The 24,242-nt window shown below is 52.4% G+C and overlaps 1 protein-coding gene across 4 annotated transcripts in view; it reads left to right on the forward strand.

Annotated features, from left to right (window-relative positions):
- The window catches only part of PPP1R16B (protein phosphatase 1 regulatory subunit 16B), a 101,156-nt gene extending 77,444 nt beyond the window's left edge, over nt 1-23,712 (forward strand). For all 4 annotated transcript variants that reach the window (XM_086702189.1, XM_086702186.1, XM_025932190.2 and 1 more), the window contains 8 exons: nt 2,622-2,767; nt 4,618-4,721; nt 6,391-6,515; nt 9,367-9,492; nt 10,028-10,103; nt 10,965-11,094; nt 11,186-11,354; nt 18,859-23,712. In XM_086702189.1, coding sequence (XP_086558315.1) covers nt 2,622-2,767; nt 4,618-4,721; nt 6,391-6,515; nt 9,367-9,492; nt 10,028-10,103; nt 10,965-11,094; nt 11,186-11,354; nt 18,859-19,368 — 1,386 coding nt within the window. In that variant the 3' untranslated portion in view covers nt 19,369-23,712. The remainder of the gene's footprint in view (nt 1-2,621; nt 2,768-4,617; nt 4,722-6,390; nt 6,516-9,366; nt 9,493-10,027; nt 10,104-10,964; nt 11,095-11,185; nt 11,355-18,858) is intronic.
- The last annotated feature ends 530 nt before the right edge of the window (nt 23,713-24,242 follow it).

Here is a 24,242-nt window from a genome sequence, read left to right on the forward strand (position 1 = left end):
TGAGCTCACGAGGGCAGGAAGGGATGGACGGAGACTGGCCGCTGCCCTACCCGTGAGCCCCAGGGGCAAGCCCCACCCCCAGCCATCAGCCCAGTGGCTTCCTATCTGTCCTTTTGGCTTCTCTTCCGCTCCGCAGGGCTTCATTCACCCACTAATTCTAGCTGTGTGATCTTGGGCAAGTTACGTAAGCTCTCTGTGCCTCACTTTCCTCATCCGTAAAATAGTAAGTACCCACCTCACTGGGCCGTTGCGAGGATTAAACGAATACGCATGACAGCCCTTCACGCGTCTCCTGACGCTGCATAAATATTAGACGCCATTATCGTTACTGAAATTTGTCACCTCGTTGGCTTCTGTGCAGAGCCACTTATGTGAAGTGTAGTTGATCCTCTCAACAGCCCTTTGAAATATTATGGTTCCCATTTTATAGCCCAGGAAACCGAGGCTCAGGGCCGGCACTGTTTAGTAGAATTTTCTAGGGTGATGGGATGTCCTGTGCATCTGCACTGTGCAGGACGCTAGCCTCGCGGGGCTGTGCGGCACTCGGAATATTGCTCTGAGGATTGAATGAGGTCGTCTGTGGCCAAAAGTTAGCGAGGTGGCCCTAGCGGCACCTCAGAAAGCACCAGCCAGGGTTATTTGATAACGTGACAGGCTGTTATTGCCACCGCCCGGCTGTCATTGCTGTGTCACTGCGGCTGCATCCGACACAGGCTGGAAGCGCCTTCGCACGCCTGGTAAAGGCGTGTGGCTCTCCTCCCCTTGGCAACAGGGAACCTTCGGGGCTTGTAAACTGGGACTCATGGATTGACGAGGAGGAGCTCTGTGGGTTGAGGGTGTGGGAAGGGGGGCGACGGGGAGGCAGGGAGAGATGATGAAGCCGCATCAGGGCAGTGGGGCTGGGGGCAGTGATTTAGAAGGCGGCATCCACACCCCATGAGAGATTGGATGTGGGCAGTGAGGGGGCGGGAGGAGTCATCCAACCGCAGGTGCCATTTCCCACCTTGGGGAATGTAGGGGAGGAGGCCTGCCCACCCCACCACCTACCGCCCCAGCGTGCACCCCAAACCCAGCCCTTCGTCTGGCCGAGCCTCGGAGGTGCAGGCCGGTCCAGTCCCTGGGCATCCCTCTCGTAAGGCTGCAATTCTGGGTGCGCAGTCCCCTCCCCTTTCAACCTGAGCTCCTCCGCTACCCCGTCCTCACGTTTTCTGTAGCCCTAAGGGCGGGTTCTCTGGCCCGGCTGTCCCCTGACACCAGGGGCTGACCTGCTCCTGCTGTGGACAGGAACTCCCCAGACCCAGCTCCCAGTGACAGGGGCCCCTTGTAGGTCCCCACTGCCTCCCTCCAGTGCCTTTGGCCCCCTCTGCTGGCCGTGCTGTGCCACTGCATGGTTCTCTCCACCACCTGAGGCACACCCCTCTGGGGTCACACCTCTGCCCCACTTGTCTGGAGAGATGCCCTCAGACCCAGTCAACTCTAGACAGGCTGGAAAGAGATCTCTGGCATTATCTGCACAAACGGTTGCTCTTTTCCCGCACGTCCTTCTGGCACTGAACCCTGGCTCTGCCGGGGATGGGGTGGGGGGCCATGGTATCACCCTATCCCCAGCCCCATCGCCACGTAGGGCCATGGGCTCCCAAAAGTGCCCCTGATCCTTCTGCTGGCATCCAGTCACTTCTCCCCATGTCCACAGATAGTCCTGTCGGCCCAGCCACCATCGTCTCTTAACTGGATGATTTTGCCATAGCTTCTCCCTGTCCCTCTCCTCCTCAAAAAGTGCTCACATGCAGTCTGTTCTCCACATGCACCCAGAGGAAGGGTTTCTTTTTTTTTTTTTAAAACAAGTCTGATTATGTCGCTCCTCTGAGTATAACTGTGCCACATCTCCCATTGCACGGGGACCAAGCCCTTCCCTGGATGGGGCAGCACTGAGCACAGATGCCTGCTTTGTCCCCTGCTGGCTTCTCCATCCCGGTCTATAGAGTGACTCCCTGTCTTCTTCCTCCTCTATCCTCGCCTCTGTCCTCTCAGGGCCCTGGCTTGAGGCCCCCCTGTCCCCTTGGAATCATTCACTCTCTGTCCCTGGAGTTTGGGGGCTCTGGTGGCTGTCAGAGGTCTTTGTCTCCCTGGGGGGCTACGGGTTCCTGAGCCTTCCCTGTCCCCAGGGCTGACCTAAATGTGGACAGGCCAGAGCATAAACCTGGCTGTGTCCTTTCAGGGACTCTGTCAGGGTCCCCAGAGCCCTGATGTGGAGGAGGGTTCTTTGCGGGGTTGGGGGGGGAGGCTTGGTTACTTGGGGCTTAAAAAAGAACAAGATTTTGAAGCCTCATTCAAAATTTTGTTTCGTTTCCACCACTCACAAAATATTTTCTCGCTGCCCCTTGGATTTTTTATATTTCACTTATATTTTTATCTCGAATGTTATTAACTTTCTCGTGAGGAAACCGAGGCTCAGAGAGGCTATGTGGCTTGCCCAACGTCACACAGTGTGTGAGTAATGCAACTTGATTCAAATGCAGACAGCTTGGCTGCACTGTCCTTCTTGTGGCCTCTCGAGGGGAACCCCGCAAGGGCCGGGGCCCCGCTGAAGCTGACCCTGTGTCCCCCCTCACCCCCCGCAGTGCTGCATCGACAACTTTGAGGAAATTGTCAAGCTGCTCCTTTCCCATGGTGCCAACGTGAATGCCAAGGACAACGAGCTGTGGACGCCCCTGCATGCCGCGGCCACCTGCGGTCACATCAACCTGGTGAAGATCCTCGTTCAGTAGTACGTGACCCTCTCTTCCCCAGGGACAGCCTCCCCTCTGCCTTTGGTGGTTTTCTATTTGTTTGGTTTCTGCCTTCCACCCCTTCCCACCCGCCTCCCCGCTCCGTCTCTCCTTTTCCTCCTGCGGTGCCATTTTCTCTGTCTCTTGTGGTGCCTCGTGTGTCTCTCTTTCTCCGCATGCCCTCCCTTCACCTCTGTCTCTGTTTCTCTCTCTCTTCCTCTGGCCCCCAGTTCCCTTCCTCCCTCCACCTCTGTGTTCCTTTCCCACTCTTGTCTCTCTCTCTCTCTTTTTTTAGTATAATTTGTCAAATGGGTTTCCATACAACACCCAGTGCTCATCCCAACAAGTGCCCTCCTCCCTACCCGTCACCCAGGGACGGTTTCCCTGCGGTTTCCCCCCAAAATATCAGCACACGACATAAAAACTCACCTTTCTTGCATTGCAGGAATAATCCCGATCAGTCTTGGTGTGAATCCTTTTAATAGGCTGCTGAGTGGGGGTTGCTAGTATTTTGTTGAGGATTTTTGCATCCGTGTTCACAAGGGATATGGGTCTGTAGTTTCCATTTCCTGGAGGGTCTTGGTCTGGCTTTGTATCAGGGTAGCATTCTCTTTTTGTAAATCTCTTTTTTTTCTGTCTCTGTGGGTCCATGAGTTTACATTCATCTCCTCTACTCTCTTTGGGTTTCGTTGCCATTTTTGGTTTCTTTTGCTATTAAAAAAAAAAAAAAAAGCATACTTGCTTCCTTGGCCCTGCCTCTCAAATGTTATTTACATGTTTTTCTTCAGGACACAACCTGCTTTGAGGGGCACCACGTGGCCGTGTTTTTCCTAGGAATATGGCCATTTCTCTATATGCTGTTCTGAGGGTCCTTTCCTGCCCTGGAAGGCTTTCCAGTCTGCTCAGGTTCTGTAGACACACAGAAAAGACAGCATTCAATTTCAAATTATCACACATCTGACTAAGCCACGGGGAACATCAAGTGGCCACAGCCTGATCAGTGATGGTGCCCAGAGGAAAAGGGAGTGCCAGCCGAGTACAGTGGGTCCCCAGCGCTGATCTGTACCAGAATCATGTGGGGCGTGGGTTCAGAATACATAATCCAAAGCCGCACCCCCAGAGACCGTGTTTCAGGAGGTCTGGAGCGGAGCCCAGGAAGGTGCAATGTATTTCGGTGATTCCCCGGGTAATTCTGCAGGGCATCTCAAGATCGCGTGTGGGAACCACTGGGCCAAAAACCAGATTCTGCCAGAGAGCCCCAGGGCTCTGTCCTGCCCCTGTCCTGTCAGCCTTTCGGGCCAGGACTTGGGAGAAGGTCAGAGGGAGCCGGTGGACAAGGACTGAAATAGAGCCGGGGTTTGAACCTTGACCCTCCCGCATGCTTGCTGGGTGACCTTGGACAAGTGACTGTTTCCCCTTGAGTGAGATGGGTCCGCAATAACAACTCAAAAGGACTAGCACGAAGATTCACTCAGACGATGTGTGTATAGGGCTTAGATCAAGCCTGGCTCTAAGCAGATGTGTGATAATTTGTGCCGTTAGTGTTATTTGTATTATCATCACCAAGGAAGACTTTGACATCTGTCCTCAAGCGCCTGTCTGCTGGCCCAACAGAGCAGCAAGCTGGGGGTGGTCTGCTTGGGACGGCTTTCCTGGGAGCTCCCGTCAGAGGCCCCCGGGGATCCTGAAGCTGCCGTCCTGGCTGGGGTGCCCCAGCGAGGCGGAGGGGTAGTGGGTGCTGGGGTGCCCAGTGGGGTTGCGGGGGAGAGGCTGGGGGCGGCGGGGGCGAGGCAGCCAGACCAACCCTAGCCACCCCTCCCGGGCCCTCACGCTCTCTCTTTTTCTGCAGTGGGGCCGACTTGCTCGCCGTCAACTCGGATGGAAACATGCCCTACGACCTCTGTGAGGATGAGCCCACCCTGGATGTCATCGAGACGTGCATGGCGTACCAGGGTAAGGGCGGAGTACCAGGGATGGACACAGGTGAACGCGTTAGCTGGCTGCAGGCCTGCCTCATGCTCCCCACTCAGGAAGTAGGATGGGTCCTCGTCGTGGTTGTTATCCGGGTGACTAACAGGACGAGGCCACAAAAGGCCCCTGGAAAACGTGCTGTGCAGGAGGGAGGCACTGTTCTCATCACGTCACCCACACGCGCGGGCGGCCTCAGCTGGCCTCGTCTCCTCTTCGTCAGCTGTGACAATTCAATTCAATAAACACTCACAATAAAGATATATTCCCCTTTGGAAACATAATCGAGAGTCAAGAACATTCGCGGGTGCCCGCTGTGTGCCAGGCACCACGCTGGCTGCCGGGGGCCGGGATAAACAAGATGTGGGCTGTTCTCAGCTCACAAATGAGCCGCAGAGAGGAAACAAATGTGGCAATCAGAGACCTGCCCGCCCCCACCACCCCGCACGCATATTTCTGAAGGCCTCCTTGCAAAGAAGTCTCAAATCCAGACCCTTGACTGCAGTCTGAGGTCCGGCCGGGACCCTGCTGTTGAGTCTCCTTCTGGGTTGGGGCAGTAGCCACCGATGTGGTCGCTGGCCCGGGGTCTCCCTATTCCTCTGCTGCAGGGGTCCTTCACTTTTGTACTAGTCTGGTGAATCCAGGGGCACCTCGTCAGGAATAGTGGTTTTAAATGCGGTTCTCAAATTCCCGGCATCATAGCGGAGATCAGTCATGTTAAAACATGGCTACCAAAACATTTTTAAATGTATTACGTAGAAACTTCGTTAATTCACGAAACAGTAAGAAAATACCTGCAGTTTTCTGTTGGTGACGGTCACAGGCACCTGCTAATTCTGTGGATTTTCCCCACGTCCCCAGTGGAAGGAAATAACTGTATTTCATTTCATGGTTGGTGATAATAAACGTGTAATTTTTTTCCCCTCCTTTCGAGTTTATAGACCTCCCCTCAGTTCTGCCCAAGAATGTTTGATTTGAGGGACATTTCTGTAGGACACGTCACTTTCGCCTTTTTAAACACCATGAAGTAACTGTCAGTAACACTTAGACTTTTAGTCGGAGATTCAGGCTGTCGAATGTTTGTCCGGGTCCTTCCACTCCAGTTTATTCAACTTGCCATTCAGAAGTTACATGGTCGCTAATTCATCCATGCCCGTAACAGAAATTCATTAAGCATTGAGCCCTCATGCTACAGACACAGCCATGGGAGAGATGAAGGGAACTAACAGAGAGACCCTGGTCAGACAGGTGGTCGAGGCGGGGGGGGGGGGGGGGGGGGGGGGGCGTCAGCAAGGGAGGTGATCCCGGCCAGACCTGCAGGATAAGACAGGGCCAGCCGACTGAGCGGTTGCAGGCAGGCAGGTGGATGTAGGGATTTCTGGTGTAGAGAGACGGAATATGTTGCAGTAACCAATCCTATTTAAGTGCATCCTGGCCTCCAGGCAGGCATGGCCCCTGATCTTTGGGCCAGTGCACGGTGTGCGTGTTCACTGGGCCTGGGAGACAGTGACCCATGGGCATGTCTGTCTTCTCCCTTGCCCGCCAGACCTCGGGGAGCAGGAGCCGTGCCTCGCCCTTCTGCCCCGCCACCCCTCCCCGCTCGGGGCCTAGGCCCGGGGTGCTGACTCAGTGCCCCCCCCCCCCCCCCATGCAGGCATCACCCAAGAGAAAATCAACGAGATGCGGGCAGCCCCTGAGCAGCAGATGATTGCGGACATCCACTGTATGATCGCAGCGGGCCAGGACCTTGACTGGATAGATGCCCAGGGTGCCACACTGGTGAGCAGATGGGCCCGGCGGGTTTGGGCTGGGGCGGGGGGGCGTCAGCACCGGAACCAAGACCAGCTGTGGCCGAAGTGGGCCAGCACCTGGTGGAGGTTAAGCTTATACAGCTGGGGCCTTGAACCTCCTCCAGACGGCTTTGGGGCCAGAGTTGGCTCTGGAATATGGAGCGTCAGCAGAGCGGGGGGCTCACCCCCTTTGAGAATCTGGCCACTTGCAACTGGGGCTGGGAGTCAGGAGCCCTGCTGTCCGCCCGTTCTGTGTCCAAGTTCCTCCTCTACTTCGAGCTCCAGGTGTCCATCCTGAGCTCATGATTTCCCCCTCCTCCAGGGGTGGCTGGTGCCATCATTCATCCATCCAGTCGACACAGACCTCCATGCCACAGCTTTACTAGACTTTGGAGAGCTAGAACAGTGAACCTGCTCTCTCAGATCTGCCTGATTGGCTCCATTCATCCTTTTGGCTCGAGTGTCAGCGATTAGAAACCTTGACCTCTCTCCATAGGCTTTCATAGGACGATGCAGCCTAGTACTAGGGAGGGCCTGCTTCTGAGGCTCTAAACTGAAAACAAGAGCAGGGCCTTGGAAGCCCGGATGCCCCCCCCCCCCCCCCGCAACCCTTGCTGATGGCTGGGCCCTGGCCTGGGCTTGGGGTCCGTGCTGGTCGTAAGCACTCAGGAGTCTCAGCATCTTGAGCTGACCAGCTGCGGTTCACCAGCAAGACCCCTCAGTGCCCCTCAGGCCTGACCTGGTGGCCCAGGTGTGGTTACTGGGCTTCCCCCACCCGGTTCCTGAGCCCCACCCTCTGCCTTATGCCTTTTCCTGTTCACTGGGTCCCTGCTCAGCCCAGCGCTAAAAGATAGAGTTAGGTAGTGAGACCGAACACGGCAGTATGAAATCAAAGCTAAGCTGTCCCAGGGCATGGCCCACCCTGGCTGGAGCTCCTTTGGGTGTGTGGCTGGGCCCTTTAGACACACGGGTCTTCTCTTGGGCTGAGGGCTGGCCTCAGGGTGGCCCAGACCACATGGGCCAGGCCCCTACTGGGTCTCAGGTCGTCCCAGTAAAGCGGGGATACGAATAGCACCTTCCTCACCAGGTTGTTGGGAGGAATAAGTGAGATTCTGCATGTAGGTGCTTAGCACAGAGTCTGTAAACTCGCAGTGGATGTTAGTGATTAACATCTTTTTAAGTTTATTTACGTGTGTGTGTGTGCGCACGTGTGTGTCTGTGACAGAGAGAGAGAGAGAGTGAGCGAGCTCAGGGGACAGGGGGAGAGAGGGAGAGAGAATCCAAAGCAGGCCCACGCTGTCAGCGTGGAGCCTGATGTGGGGCTCGAACCCGCGAACTGTGAGATCATGACCTGAGCTGAGAGCAAGAGTCAGACACCTAACCAGCCGAGCTGCCCAGGCGCCCCAGTGTTATGGTTATTCTAGCAATATCACTCTCCCGGTCGTGCCATTTTCTTCCCAGCCAAGTACGGGGCCCCACAGTTTGTGATGTCTGGCTGGCCTGCTCGGTGTCCTTCTCCACAACTGGCAAACCACGCGTTTGTAAATCAGATGATTGTTCTAATTTTCATGTATGCCTGTACCAGATCACACCCCGGGTTTATTCTGAAAATTAAAAAAATAAAGGAAAACCTCTATTTGCCGGAACCTCATAGCAACCTTACCCGGGATGGGGCAGCGTCTGACCATCAGGGCTGTGTTCTGAAGGGCCGCTTCCTGGGGTCATGCCTTCTCTGTCCCACTGACCAGAGCTCTGTGGCTGCAGAGCTCAGCCCCGCCAGAGCTCTGGCGTCCTTGGGATCTCAGCTCTATCTCCCACCTTGGCTGGGCGGTTGGTTTCTCTTTGCCTCATCTCCTTACTCCTTCCTTTCTTCCCAGGGTGCACCTTACCATCACTCACGGCCCTCCAAGACAATCACTTATTGTTTGTCATGCGCTAAGCACTTTATATATTTTCTGGAGGTCAAGCAGATGGGATATTTGTGGTCTGCAAGGCGGCATCCATCCCCAGAGGCCTTGAATGGTACTGGGTAGAAGAGTTGTGGCCTCAACACGAAGCTTTCCCTTGTTGGATGTGTTGGTTACCTATCGTTGTGTGACAAGTGACCCCAACACTTAGCATCTTAGAACAACAGTAAATATTTGTTATCTCACATGGTTTCTGTGGGTAGGGAATTGGGAACAGCTTAGTTGGGTAGCTCTGGTTGGGGCCTCTCACGAGGTTGCGGCCATCTGAAGGCTTGACTGGGGCTGGAAGATCCACTTCCAAGATGGCGCACTCACATGGCTAAGAAGTTAGTGCTGGCTGTTGGCCGGAGGCCTCAGTTTTTCACCTCCTTACAACCTCTCCTTGTGGCTGCTTAAGGGTCTGCACTACACGATGGCTGATTCCTAGAGTGATTGATCCAAGAGAGCCTAAGGTAGAACCAGCAATGCCTCGTATGACCTCACCTCAAATCACACACCACCACCTCACAATGTCTTGTTTGTTAGAAGCGGGTCACTTGTTCTGGCCCACATTCAAGGGGAGAGGAATGAAACTTCATCTCTCAAGGGAGGTATGTCAGAGAATTTGTAGACATTTTAAAACCACCATTTTGGGCCTCTGAAACCCCTTCCTCAGAGCTCAGCGCGTGGTAGGGACTCAGTAAGTGCTGTTGCCTTAACCACAGGGGCTCTCAGACCCACCACAGGATGGAGAGTGGCCTTAAGAATGCTTTGTAATGTGGCTGGATTTCCGACTCATTCTCTTCCATTCACTGCCCCCCGGAATGAGCTGGGATTTGGGAAGAAGTGGGACTGGTGCCCGTAGGGAATGCTCACTTTCCTTCTCTCCTTCAGCTGCACATAGCTGGAGCCAACGGGTACCTGCGGGCAGCCGAGCTCCTCCTGGACCATGGAGTGCGTGTGGACGTGAAGGACTGGGATGGCTGGGAGCCTCTGCACGCGGCCGCCTTCTGGGGACAGGTAACTCTCCGCCGTCGGGCTGGGAGGGAGGGCACGCAGGACCAGCCCGCTGTCCTTTGGGCCGGCAGAGGGTTCACAAGACCCACCGAAGGGGTTGACCACAGCTAGTTTGTGGGATAGGAAAGGACCTTGAGAGTTTGCAAAACCATTTGACGGGTTGTGTCCTAAGAAGATGATGATCACATTTGCCAAATTAGAAAATTCCTCACATTTTTGATTTGAGTAGTTTCCCCTTTTGTTTCCCAGATACAAAACTCTGATTACAGCTGTTGCCGTCCCTCCTTGGATTCCTGACAGCTCTAGATTTACAGCTGACTCCTTCTTCTTCTGTCCGTTGGCATGGCCCAGGCATGCTGGAGGAGGTGTCAAGCCCATTGTGTGGACAGGATCCCTGGCTCCAGGGTGCAGAGCCTTCCCTGGGAACCCGCTCTGCCCCGTCATTCTTTATGTCATATCCTGAGAGCCATTGGGCACTCTTACTGCCTCCCAGGCTTTTTGAGCCGAAGGGGAACGTGGGCTTCTTCCTGTGTTTCAGATGCAGATGGCAGAGCTATTGGTGTCCCATGGGGCCAGTCTCAGTGCTAGGACATCCATGGATGAGATGCCAATAGGTGAGTCCAGCGTAAAAACTAATATACACATAGGTACTCATTAATTATTTGATGGATAGTGGAATAATTGGATAAATATATAGTTGGCTAGATGGTGGATTCGTGTGTGGATGGATAGGATGAATGAATAAATTAACGAAGGGTAGTTTAATGTGCAGATGCACAGCTGGATAGGTGGATAGATACGTGTATGGGTAAGTGGATGAATGTATGGATGGAAGGTTGGATGGATAGATGGATGGGTGGATGGATGGATGGATGTGTGGTTGGATGGATGGATGGATGGATGGATGGATGGATGGACGGATGGCTAGATGGCTGGCTGGCTGGCCGGATGGATGGATGGACAGCTGGATGGCTGGATGGTTGGATAGATGGATGAATAAGTGGATGGGAGGGTAGGGGATGAATCTGTGGATGGATGGCTGGGTTAGTGAACAAGAAGACAGGTGAATGAAATGATTAGGTGGATTGAATGGGTAGGTATATATGATTTGATATACATGTAATTTGGGGCTTGGACTACGTAGAGTACTTGCTTGTTTCTCTTGATGTGTCTTATATCGCTGGAGAGTTGATGACTCCTGTTGGAAACTACCAAAGGGGGATGGCTCTTCCCATAGCTGGGAACCTTAGGAGCTGTGACTGTACAGATCCTGGGGTTCCTGTTCTTATCCTCTAAGGATTGGGGTGTAGCCCAGGAAGTAAGGCTGGCATTGTTTTCTTTCCTCCCTGGATGATGCCCCAAAAGATGCTGGGAGTTCTTAGGGTGTTGGGATGGCAGCTGCTGTGGCCTGGAGGGCCCTCAGGGGCCACTGGCCCCTGCACTGCTCCCCACAACAGTCTCCTTTGCCTCTTCAGACCTGTGTGAGGAGGAGGAGTTCAAAGTCCTGCTGCTGGAGCTAAAACACAAGCATGACGTGATCATGAAGTCACAGCTGAGACACAAATCGTCCTTGAGCCGGAGGACATCCAGCGCCGGGAGCCGTGGGTGAGCCAGGGCCGGCCAGCCTTGGCCCCTGGGGATGCTCCTGCCCGTGGCACCTGGGCACAGCCCTCTAGCACCTCCTCTCTCCCCTCAGGAAGGTGGTGCGGCGAGCCAGCCTGTCGGACAGGACCAACCTGTACCGGAAGGAGTATGAGGGAGAGGCCATCCTGTGGCAGCAGCGGAGTGCGGCCGAGGATCAGCGGACTTCCGCCTACAACGGGGACATCAGGGAGACCAGAACAGACCAAGAGAATAAGGACCCAGTGAGTGGCTTCATGCCCCTGCCTCGGTGTCAGCCCCGACTTGGGAGGTGGCCAGGACCCCAGCCCGGTCTTGCCTCTTCTTCTCGGGGCCTTCCAAGGGAGGGTGGCCGGGCAGTGCCCTTCAACCAGCAGGACCCCATCTGATGCTGGTGGCTCCTGTGGTTAATGAGGCGATCCTGGGGTTGTGAGAGTCAGAGCCAGGAGCTTCGGCACACAGTAGGGTCTCATAACAGACAGGAGGTAACTGCCATGCGCCTGCTTGTGCTCCCGCAAACCTAGTTCTGGGCTTCCCAGAAGGGAGGTTCAGTGCAGCAGCCACCCTGGGAGCTAAAGGCACTAAAACTTTTTGGCCGGGGGGGGGGGGGGGGATAACAAGATGCTGACCATTGTGTTTGCAGAACACGTCGGTTGGAAGACATTTTTTGAAAAACTGAGGAGGGTAGTGAGAGGACCTCCAAGAAGCCTGCTCGAGGAGTAGCCAGGGGTCTGGGCATTAAACTTTCTTTCTTTTTTTTAGTATCTATCTATCTATCTATCTATCTATCTATCTATCTATCTATGTATTTATTTAGAGAGTGAGCAGGGGAGGAGCAGAGAGAGAGGGAGACAGAGGATCTGAAGTGGCCTCTATGCTGACAGCAGAGATCCCAATGCGGGGCTCAAACTCACGAACCGTGAGATCGTGACCTAAGCCGAAGCTGGACGCCTAACTGACTGAGCCACCCAGGTGCCCCATGGGCGTTCAACTTTCTTAAGGGAATGATGCTGTGTTGGTTTCCTAGGATTGCTGTATGTATCCCATTACCGTCAACTTGGTGGCTCAGAGCAGTAGAGATTTATTCTCTCGTGGTTCTGGAGGCCAGAAGTCTACTATCAAAGTGTCCACGGGGTTGGTTTCTTCTGGGGGTTCTGAAAGGGTATCTTTCCACGCCTCTCTCCTAGCTTCCGGTGGCTCGGGCATTCCATGACTCCAGTCTCTGCTTCTGTCTTCACATGGCCTTCTTCCTTGTGTGTGTCTGTGTTTCTGTTTTCTCTTCGTAGAAAGACGGCAGTTGTTGGATTAGGGCCCAGCCTAACTCAGTGTGACTTCACCTTATTTTAATGTATTGCATCTGCAAAGACCCTACCTCCAACTAAGGTCACATTCGGAGGTGTGGGTTGGCCATGACTTTTGGGAGGACACTACTGGACTCAGGTTCCATGCATGGCTGCTGTCTCGCTTCGTGGGGCCAGCAAGTTTGGGGCCAGAGCAGAATTGCTGGGGACAAAAAAGGGAGGGGCTGACCATCCCAGCAGTGGTCTGCCTTTTTTGGTTCTTCTACCGACCATGAGCAGCTGAACACATCTCTAGACAGTGTGGCTTTGGTGGGATGCGAAATGATTAGCTGCCCAGAGTGCCCACCTGTCGCAGTGGGACCCTGCTTCCCAGCTGGAGCAGAGAGGTCACGTGCAGCCTTGTCTCACCCGCAGGGGAAGGTGCCCACTGAGGGGAATCCACTGGAGCCTTGGCTGGGGACAGAGAGGGCACCTCGGAGGCTTTGTTCTGCCTGGTCCCTAAGCTTGGGGGTTGGGGAGAAAACAGCTCTAGACTGAAATCAAATCACATTTCAGATGTCTTCCACTACACATTATTTACTTGTCCTTCGTGAGTTGGATTTATGTACGGTAAAGTACACAAATCTTTTTTTTTTAATTTTTTTTAACATTTATTTATTGTTGAGACAGAGAGAGACAGAGCATGAACGGGGGAGGGTCAGAGAGAGAGGGAGACACAGAATCCGAAGCAGGCTCCAGGCTCTGAGCTGTCAGCACAGAACCCGACGCGGGGCTCGAACTCATGGACCGCGAGATCATGACCTGAGCCAAAGTCGGACACTCAACCGACTGAGCCACCCAGATGCCCCAGTACACAAATCTTAAATGGATTTTTCAATGGACTTTTATAAATGCGTACCCTTAGGCGAATGCATAGAACATTTCGATCACCCCCAGGAAGTTCCCATGTTCTCTCTTCCAGTGGTCCTTCCTCCCCACCTCCCCAAAAAGAGACACTACTTAACTTGGAACGGTAGAGGTTAGTTTTGTGTCCACATCTGCATACGAATGGATCCAGGTAGTAGGTGGTCTTTTTTTTTTTTTTTTTTTTCAACGTTTATTTATTTTTGGGACAGAGAGAGACAGAGCATGAACGGGGGAGGGGCAGAGAGAGAGGGAGACAACAGAATCAGAAGCAGGCTCCAGGCTCGGAGCCATCAGCCCAGAGCCCGACGCGGGGCCCGAACTCACGGACCGCGAGATCGTGACCTGGCTGAAGTTGGACGCTTAACCGACTGCGCCACCCAGGCGCCCCAGTAGGTGGTCTTTTGTATCTGACTTCATTCTTGACTATGAGACTCGTCCATGTACAGGCACGTAGCAGCAGAGTTCATTCGTTTTCATTGCTCTGGAAAGTTCTGTCGTTTAGCTAGGCTACGACGCACGTGTCCATTCTCCTGCTGGTGGAGGAGCAGGTTGTTCCTGCTTTGGGTTGTTTCAAGTGTGGGGCTATTTTGAATAAAGCTGCTCAAAACATTCTCATCCATGTCTTCTGGTGGGCATCAGCACTATTTTCTGTAGGCTCTATACCCAGAAATGCAGGATGAGTCATGGGGAGGCTACGCAAGATACCGCCAAGCACTTTGCCAGAGTGATAATACCCATCTACTCTCCCAACAGTGCTCAAGAAACGTGAGAGCTTCTTGCCAATCCTTGGTGTGCTCATTCCTTTCCATCCGAGCCATCCTGGTGGGGTTACTGTGGTAGCTCGCATTTTATTTTATTTTATTTTATTTTATTTTATTTTATTTTATTTTATTTTATTTTATTTTATTTCATTTCATTTCATTTCATTTTATTATTTTCTATTTTAGTTATTTCATTTCATTTTATTTTTAAATGTTTATTTTGAGAGAGAGAGAGAGAGAGAGACAGAGAGTGGGGGAGGGACAGAGGGAGACAGAGAGAGAATCCCAAACAGTCTCCACTCTGTCAGTGCAGGGCCTGATGTGGGGCTTGAACTCACGAACCAGGGGATCATGACCTGGGCCGAAATCAAGGGTTGGACGCTTGACCGACTGAGCCACCCAGGCGTCCCTTGCATTTTAAATTGGTGTTTGCCTGATGGTGGTTGGCGGTGAACACATTTTCATGTGCTTATTGGCCGTCTGGTTATCTTTTTTTGTGCCACGTCTGTTCTTCTGCCCCTTTTTGTTGGGCTGCTTATCTTTTCCTTATTGATGGGTGGGAGAGAGACCGAGATTCTTAAATCCTCATGGAAGCAGCTCCTCCTTCACACCTACTGTGTTTGTTCAGATCTCCCAGGCCAGGGACTCTGCCACAAGTGCTCAGTTGGCGTGGAGCCGTGTAAATCATTAGCCCTGCAGGGAATTAGGGTGGGAGGGGGGTGGCCCGAGTCTGTTGATAATTTCTACGGCTTCCTCGTCAGACTGCAGTTTATTTAGGGGTTTGTTGAAGGCAAAAGAATGGGCCATTTTGCCTCTGGGGCTGGGGTTTCAGGCCTGGGGAGAGATGGCAGCTTGAATTTTTGTATTTGTTTTCTTTACTTCCAGAATGGTCCTGGAAAGAGACCATTCCGAAGATGGCTGTCTTCCCGCCAGTTGCCCAGCCATCCAGCGTCAAGGGCAGCTGTCAGGGTCCAGGGCCCCAGATATCAGTCCCAGCCCCCAGGGTAAACCAAGGAGATCGCAAGGCACAGCTACAAAGCCCACAGCTCCTTCCTTTTTCTTACCTCCCCCTTTCAAGGCTGTAGGTACTGACAGGGCTTCGATGGTCTCTAAGACAGACATTCTCCAAGTGTGGTCCCTGGACCAGCAGCAGCGGCATCACCTGGGAACTTGTTGGAAATACAGATTCCCAGGGGCGCCTGGGTGGCTCAGTCAGTTAAGCATCTGACTTCGGCTCAGGTCACCATCTTGCAGTCTGTGAACTCGAGCCCCATGTCGGGCTCTGTGCTGACAGCTCAGAGCCTGGAGCCTGCTTCACATTCTGTGTCTCCCTCCCTCTCTGCACCTCCTCAGCTCGTGTTCTGTTTGTATCTCTCTCAAAAAATAAATAAACATTAAAAAAAAATTTAGAAATGCAAATTCTCTGGCCTCGCCCCAGAGGTACTGAATCATAAACACTGGGCTCTGGGTTTAACTAGCAATCTGTGTTTTCACCAGGCGTCCAGGGGATTCTGGGGCACACTAGAGTTTGAGGACCATGCATCTGGGGGGGAGTATTTGCTCAGCTTGACCCGCAAGTCAGGTTTCTGCCAAGACTCTATCCGGTTAACCCCCAGGGCTGGCTTTGGCACACGCTTTTGGCAGAGCTGAATCCCTGGAACTCAGGAGTGATGGGACAATCCCGTCTCTTAACCAGTAGTTCACAAACTTAACTGTACGAGAAAATCACCTGGGGCGGTGTTTTTGGGTTTGTTTTCAAAAAATTCTGATGTCTAGGTTGCAACCCAGACAAATGAAATCTGAATCTTTGGGACTGGTGTCCAGGCATTGTATTGATGTATTTAAAAAATTTTTTAATGTTTATTTATTATTGAGAGACCCAGAGAGGGACAGAGCATGGGCATGGGAGGGGCAGAGACAGGAGAAGACAGAATCTGAAGCAGGCTCCAGGTTCTGAGCTGTCAGCACAGAACCCGACGTGGGGCTCGACCTCACAAACTGCGAGATCCTGAACTGAGCTGAAGTCGGACGCTCAACTGACTGAGCCACCCAGGCGCCCCTGTACTGATGTATTTAAAAAGAAACTAATAGACTTGATTTTTTGGAGCAGTTGTAGTTTATAGAAAACATATGTAGAAAGTACATAAAGTTTCCACACACACCCCTCATCATGTCCCCCGATATCCACTGGTATTAACATCTTATATTAGTGTAGTAGGTACGTTATCATTGATAAGCCAATATGGATATATGATGATTAGCTGAAGTCTATTGTTTATGTTAGGGTTTACCCTGGATGTTGTACATTCTGTGGATTTTGACAAATGTGTAATGTCACATATCCATCGTTAAACTTTTATACAGAATACTTTCACTGCCCTAAAAATCCCTGGTGTACCTGTTCATCCCTCCCCAACCCCCTGGCGACCACTGATCTTTTTACCACCTCCGTGGTTTTGCCTTTTCCAGAATGTCATCAAGTTGGAATCACACTATGTAGCCTTTTCAGGTTGGCATGGATATGTGTTTTTAACTCCCCAGGTGATGCCATTGTGCATCCGGGTTTTAGATCCCTGCTACTCAAAGCGTCAGTCTGGAATTTTCTTAGAAAAATGCTGAAATTCAAGTCCCAACCCGGATCTGGTGACTCAGCATGTGCATTTTAACAAGAGCCCCAGGTGACTCATATGCACATGAAGTTAGAGAAGCACTTATTTAGACAATGAAGAATGGTCTTTTTCCAGGGACCATTCCGGAAGCAAAGAAAATAGATACAAAAATTCAAGCTGCCAAAAAAAAAAAAAAAAAAAAAAAAATGCCTCAAATGTGGCTTCAGTCTGCCTGTGTAGCTCGGAAGGAGCCGTTAAAAACAAAAAGAATATACACACATACATGGAAGCTGACTATAGAAAGGGCCCCTCCCCTTACCATGATTTAACCCAATTGTATATTTCTTGGAGGTCTTTCCAAGAAATGGAAATTCTTGGAATCACAAGTCAGCGCATGAAGATTGCCTTCATTCTTTTTATCAGATGCGGAACGTTCCAGCACAACTACTTGCCATAATTTCCCCACTGCCTAATGGTGACTTCCAGGCTTTTCTCCCCTAAGGGAGCATACATCTGTGAAATGAAGTCCTAGAAATGAGCTTGCTGGTGTAGAGTATGCATTTTTCCTTAAAAACCAATTTTTTTTGGTGGGGTGCATGTGGGGGGGGGTGATGTGATATTATCCCCCAAAGAGGTGTGGTGGCAGAGTTTATATACCTGCCAGTTTTCCCACACTCTTGCCGACCCTGAGGCATAACAGAGTTTTAAAATATTTGTTGGGGCGCCTGGGTGGCTCAGTCGGTTAAGCATCCGACTTCAGCTCAGGTCACGATCTCGCGGTCCGTGAGTTCGAGCCCCGCGTCGGGCTCTGGGCTGATGGCTCCGAGCCTGGAGCCAGCTTCGGATTCTGTGTCTCCCTCTCTCTCTGCCCCTCCCCCATTCATGCTCTGTCTCTCTCTGTCTCAAAAATAAATAAACGTTAAAAAAAAAAATATTTGTTAATGTGATAGGTAAAAATATTCTGTTGCTTTTATTTTTATGTCATTAGTTGTTAGTGAGACTGAATATTGTCTCCTGTGTTTATATGCTATGAATATTATTATTATTATTATTGTTGGGAGCTGCACATTAGCGTCCTTTGTTGTTGTTTTTCTGTTGGGTAATTGGCCTTATATATATATTTTTTTCAATTTTTAAAGTTTTTAAAAGTTTTTATTTATTTTGAGAGAGAGATAGACAGCAAGTGGGGAGGGTCATTGAGAGAGAGAGAGAGAGAGGAGGCAGAATCCCAAGCAGGCTCTGCCCTGACAGCAGATGCAAGGCTTGAACTCACAAACTATGAGATCATGACCTGAGCCGGAATCAAGAGTCGGATGCTCAACCGGCGGAGCCACCCAGGTGCCCCTGGGTAGTTGGGCTTTTTAAAATGGACTTTTAAGAGATCTTATTTATTTGGGAAATTAGTCCCTTTTCTGTCATATGCGTTGCAAATATTTTTATGTGCCTTTTGACTTTATTTATGGTGAGTTTTGCTCTGCTTTTTTTGTCACCAAATACAGCCACCTTTTAGTTTCTAGTTTATAGGCAGCAGCTTCTTTCAAAGCTCTCGTTGTCCAGGGGTTTCTGGGTTAGCATTTCTGCTGTTTGGAGTGGATATTTGCTGGGAATACAGAAGGAAGATGACAAGTGACCAAAAACTCAGCTAGAAATGGCTTACACAAAACAAGAATTTATCGGCTCGTGTCACCGCAGAGTCTGGGGCCGACTGGACACTGGGGCTCAAGGTGCACCCCTTCAGCCTCCCTTTATGTCAGCGGCACTGTCGAGTGGACCCTTTGACGTGCCGTCTCCCCCAGGCCCCCAGCTTCCATCACTGTGGCCACCCTCGAGTTCTGCATAAACAGAACCTCTGTTTCCCAGTTGTTCTGGCACAGATCCCAGGGATGAGTTTTGTGCAACCAGTTTCAGCCAAGAACCAATTCCTGCAGTGAGTCTGCCGACTGGCCATGCCTGGGGTCATGGTCCAGTCCTCACGGCAAGGATGGGGATTGGCCAGCTCTGTCAAAACGCATAGATCGGCGAGTCCCCTGAAGCAGAACGGAGGTCCTGTGAGCTCGGTTGGGAGCATGGAGCGAGGACAGGTCCAGGCAATAAGGCCCTCAGCAGAGGTGCAAGCAGGGAGTGGGTTTGGATCCTCTACCCGGCTGGTAACGTTGTCCTTCTCCCCCTCAGAACCCCCGGCTGGAGAAGCCCGTGCTGCTCTCCGAGTTTTCTACCAAGATCCCACGAAGTGAAATGGACGGGCCTGTTGAGAATGGCCTCCGGGCTCCAGTCAGCACCTACCAGTATGCACTGTCCAACGGGGATGTCTGGAAAGTGCACGAGGTGCCTGACTACAACATGGCCTATGGCAGCCCCGGCGTGGCTGATGCCACCTCGCCCTGGAGTGGCTACAAGGAACAGAGTCCCCAGACGCTTCTGGAGCTGAAGCGGCAGCGGGCTGCGGCCAAGCTGCTCAGCCACCCCTTCCTGAGCACTCACCTGGGCAGCAGCATGGGCAGGACGGGCGAGAGCAGCAGCGAAGGCAAGGCCCCCTTGATCGGAGGCAGAACTTCACCCTACAGCAGCAATGGAACCTCGGTATATTACACGGTCACCAGCGGAGATCCCCCGCTCTTGAAGTTCAAGGCCCCCATGGAGGAGATGGAGGAGAAGGTCCACGGCTGCTGCCGCATCTCCTAGTCTCTGTGTGACGGAGGAGAGAGATGCTTCGGGGAGGGGTCTCTGGAATCCACCCACCCGGCAGCCCTGGCTGGGGAGACATCAGAGGGCAGCTTGCGGGGAGGTGGGCTTTGCTTTCCAGAGCTGAGCCCACCTCTCACCCAGCGGCCCATAGCATCATCACTTCCCACGGCTCTGCTTCCGCTGCATTGTCTGCCGTCAGAAACAAGGCCCCATCGTGGCTTCCTGACTCACCCCGCTGTCAGATTTTGGGGGGGGGCGCTGGGATTCCATTCCAGTTCTGTTGTCGGTTAAGGCTTCTCTGGACCGGGACTCGCATATCCCATATCGGTGCGCACGTGCACGCGCACACACACACACACACACACACACACACACACACACGCTCAACCCTGTGTAGGAATGACACAGCTGGGCTCATGGGAAGCAGGTGGGACTGAGAATTTGTGGGTTCTTCCCAAGAGGATTGAGGCTAAGACTCCTGTTTCATCACCACTGCCAACGTGGCTTTAGTAGGGGAGGGGGGCTGCGAAGCTGAGACCCATGGTCCTGCCCAGGGTCACGCGGGGGGGGGGGGTGGTGCTGGGCTACCATCCACATCTAGCAGGAGAGGAGGGCCACTCTTTGTTCAGAGGAAGCTCTGAACCCATGTGGGGTCAATGAGACGGGCAATGGCCTTCTCCCCACAGCCTTGCCCATGCCGGAGGCCAGCTGTGTGACCACCCAGAGGCCAAGGTAGAAAACCAGGCTAATGCCTGGGATATTCCATGCCTGGGATAATCCAAATCCTATTTTACTTTTGGATGGAAGTGTCAAAAATTGGAGGCGAGGGGGAATAAGGTTAGTGTTTCTGAAAGTGCGTTGGATAAAAGGATTCTTTTAGGCTGTAAAACTATAGGTGGGAGAGAACTGAATTTGCTTTCTTGCTTTCTTTCGTGGATAGCATCATGCTCACTGGGTTTTACTGACTGGTGTTGGAAGAATGAAGCTAAGTGAGGAGCTTCGGTTGCAAGGGCTTTCCAGGGCGAGGAGTGAGTTTGTGTTGTCAATTTCTACAACCCTCTCTGGTGACCTGAGGGAGCCCAGTGCCCTGGCCAATCTTTGTGAATATCCAGGTGATTTCGGTCCAGCCTCTGTCAGCCAGACTCCCTCAGGCTGAGTGAGCCATCGGAGTGAACAGTGAGAAACTGCTGGGAGCCCCCACCCCTCCCGGGGTAAATGCCCAGGACCCCCAGCCCAGATTTGCCTTTTCTGAAATGCTCGTTGAGACAAGTTTTCCAGTTGGCCCTTGTGAGGTCCTGCTTGGCCCAGGGTCTCCCAGCCCGCTCTTGTGGGAGTGGTGACACCCCAGGGCTGCAAATCCAAGGCGCCCATGGCCAACACCCTGCATTGCATTCAGGACAGCGGTGATGGGGCTAGAGAGGGGCCTCACTGCAGCCCAACAGTCTCAAAGCCCTGATCTCCCTGATGCTGGGGAGGGAAAACCAAGCTGCCCACCGTCTCTCGACTGCATTTTCTCAAGAGCCCCTTTGAAATTGCTGCCCACGAGTTGGGTACTGTTCACAGGCTCAGCCAAAACCTACTGGTGTACTTCATAAGCCGCAGGTTTGTTCCCTGCTCTCTGCGCCTTTTATTTATCCTACAACTACCTCCTTAGAGCTCTGAAGGGGCTCCCTAGGTCCAAATTCTGGGATTTGGGGGACAAATCTGGGTTCCCTTTAAACTTCTTTCTGAGCCTGTGAGAAATTCTCCCTGAGGGGCCCCTGGGCCAGGGAGCCGGGGCTGGAGGAGCCCCCCTGTGCCACAATTCCAGTAAGGGGGTCTGCTGTTTATCAGCCCCAGTCCCCACTGTGGCCTCCATGGCCCCATAGCCCAGAGAGGGAACTGGATCCCAGGGGCCTGGCTGATGCTTTTCCAGGAGCAGGGCAGCTGGACCAGAGAGCAGAGGGCTCAGTGGAGTCACTGTGCACCTGGTGGCTCCTGGGAGCAGGGAGGGTCACAGCAGCAGGCCAGCCCCACCCCAAGTCCAGGACAGATCCAGTGGAGGGTGGAGGGGCAGCTCAGGAGACTGCAGGCAGGGATGTGTGATGCCTCCTGTGCCCCTGGCCTCTGCGGCAGTCTCTCTCTCCGTCACGTCAGCCCATGGCTGGAGCGGGGCAAGAATGATCAGAACACACATACCTTTGACTTTAAAACAGTGTTCAGATTAGACTGACCCTGAACTCCTTTTGAGCCAACTTAAGCTGCAAGCAGAAGAATGCCAAGGGAAGCCACACCCTCCCAGGAGAGGGCTGTGCAGGTTTTCGGATCTGCTGGCTCAGGGGCCAGAGACTGAAGGCGTTCGTTGCCCACTCCGAGCCCTTCTGGTCGCTCCCTCTTTCCCCTCACTTCCTGCCTCCTGGGCCACTCATCTCCCAGCTGGAAAGAAGGCCGGGAATCCCAGCTGATTCCCTGACAGCAGCCAAGCGCAGACTCATGGGCATTTTAGCTCTTGTTTTCAGTCCGGGTAAGTCGTTCCTTGCTAGGGCTTCGAGTACCTGGGAACTCAACCTACGGGTCTCCGTGGTGTTGAGGGACAAGGCGGGGTCAGGGTCATTCATTTATTCGCTCGTGTCGTTTATTGAGTAGCTGAGACATACCAGGCACTAGGTTAGGCTCTGGGGGTAAAGGAGGAACAAGACAAGGCGAGGAGACTTCGTTTTACAGTTTTTATCCCTTGACGACCAGCATCTGATACCTTGAGGTCTCAGGAGCCCCTCTGAAGTTCACCTGAGACAGAGGGACAGCATCCTGGTATAGCTTCACCTTGGTTTCTAGCTCTGGAGTCTCTAGAGTGGGAAACCCATCAGCAGCCAAACTGCCGTCCTGGCCATCCCCGGATAACATTTGCCACTAAACGCAGATGCTGGCTCTTGAGTTCCATGGAGACAGCATTCCAAGTCTGTCTGGGACTTTCAGGGAGAGCTGCCTTCAGGCCAGCATCTTTGGGGCATCGTAGACTGGCAGATTTGAGGTCAGTATGTGGAAGAACAGAGAGTCTGGAATTTGCTGCTGCTTGCACCTCGGGTTCTGAAACTCACTGTCTCTTGCTCATTCGTGCTCCTTTGTTATGGAGTCCCCCTGCCCCACCAATGGATAATGGGAGGTGAGGAACTTCTCCTTTAACACTGAAGCCTTTCCTCATGCATCTGCCTCCTCCTGGCAGGTGTGGATCAAGGAGCGGGGAGAACGCTAGCAAGGTATACCAGATGCTCAGCTCACTCCGGAGTCCCAGGTCCGGTGGTAGTTCCTGGCTGATTACAGGAGGCTACTCACAAATCACATGCCACGTGGCTCACTGTGAGCTCTGGCCTTTGCTCCCACCCTGTGCCCCCGGACCACTGAAGACTGTGGCTGTCACCAGATAGTTCCTGGCCAGGAGCTCAGGGAAGTGGAGTAAACCTTAGACCCAGGTTCAGGATGCAATTCTCCACCAAATATGCAGCTGCGATTGAACTGCTCCACACTGTTGGATCAGGGTCAGTGGGCTTAGGAAAGCAAACAAGGGGGTAACCCTGTTCTACACCGCCATGGTTTGCTGGCTCTGTAATAACGAGACTGTTTTTGGCAATTGGTACCAGATACCTTTTGGTGTTGAGCTCTCTCTCCCACTTGCCTTCCCCGAGTAGGTTTTACTGGGGCACTTTCCAGAAGGGCAGTTTTTACAAGATGCTCAGAGGGACTGCATTTAACTCTTGCTATTGTAGCCTGGGGACAGCCTCCGCCATCCCAGTGCATGTAAGAGCGAAGGGTCATGCGGTCAGTGGTTGACTCTCCAGAAGTGACCCCCTTTGCTAGAAGTTGTAGACCTCTCCTTGATAGGAGTCTCTTGTTGGCCAGTTGGCCAGAGGGCCTGCTTCCCATGAACATTGCAAGTGCCACAGTGCGGGGCCTGGCTCTGTGCACCGAGGAAAAGTCTGCAGACACCCAGCCCTCCGCAATAATTCACCAGACCAGAAGCCACTGATGTACAGAGAACACTGAAGAAAAATGTATTTTATGTGAAAAAACGTTAAAACTCTGTATACTGTATCAGCAGCTTTGTGTAAAAAATGGCAATCAAGAGAGTCTAATATATTTAAAACTTTTTTAAAAAAAAAATCCTCGCGGATCTTTGATATTGTATTGAAGTAACTTCCAGGTTGCTCCTCGCCACGTGGCAGTGGTGGGCCTCGATCCAAGACCGTGGCTCGACCACACCCCAAAGGGGCATGACCCTGGGGTTGCTTCCAGCTGCCAAGGCCTGTGACAGAATTCACTGTTGAGAGTTTTTAATTAAGATTATTAAAATTCCTTTTAATAACACCTGCTAGTGTGGCTGTGGTCATTGCGGCGAGCTCACTTGAATTATGCTGAGTTGAATTCACAAAGAGATGATCTCTGGGATGGAGGGCAGGGGAGGGCTCCTGGTCCCCGTCCCCACGACAGAAGGCTCTCCTGGAAGGTCCCTAAAGCAGAGGGAGCTCTGAGGGCTCAGACACGGAGTAGATGTCTTTCTAGATTGGGGGATGGTGAAATCCAATGCATCGGGGGATGGTGAAATCCAAAGAAGGGTGGTTGGGAATGACCTTCACTTTGTCAAATGTTCCCTTTAGAATAACATGGAACCCTGTAATAACTCATAAGTATATGAGGTTCCCCCCCCCCCACTTTCAAAGGTTTATCTGGTAACATGTATAAATAACGGGGCTGCCCTTCTAGTTTTGGGGTGCACTGGCCGACCTGCCTTACCGTCTTTCACCCCTCCACCCTGGTCCTCCTACTGGTAAAATACTCTATACTACTTTACATTACTACAACACGACAGCAGGGGAGACCCTGGTTATTCTTACTTT

This window comes from Puma concolor, chromosome A3 (genome assembly GCF_028749965.1).
Source record: "Puma concolor isolate L17-30 chromosome A3, mPumCon1.1.hap2, whole genome shotgun sequence".
Taxonomy (NCBI): domain Eukaryota; kingdom Metazoa; phylum Chordata; class Mammalia; order Carnivora; family Felidae; genus Puma; species Puma concolor.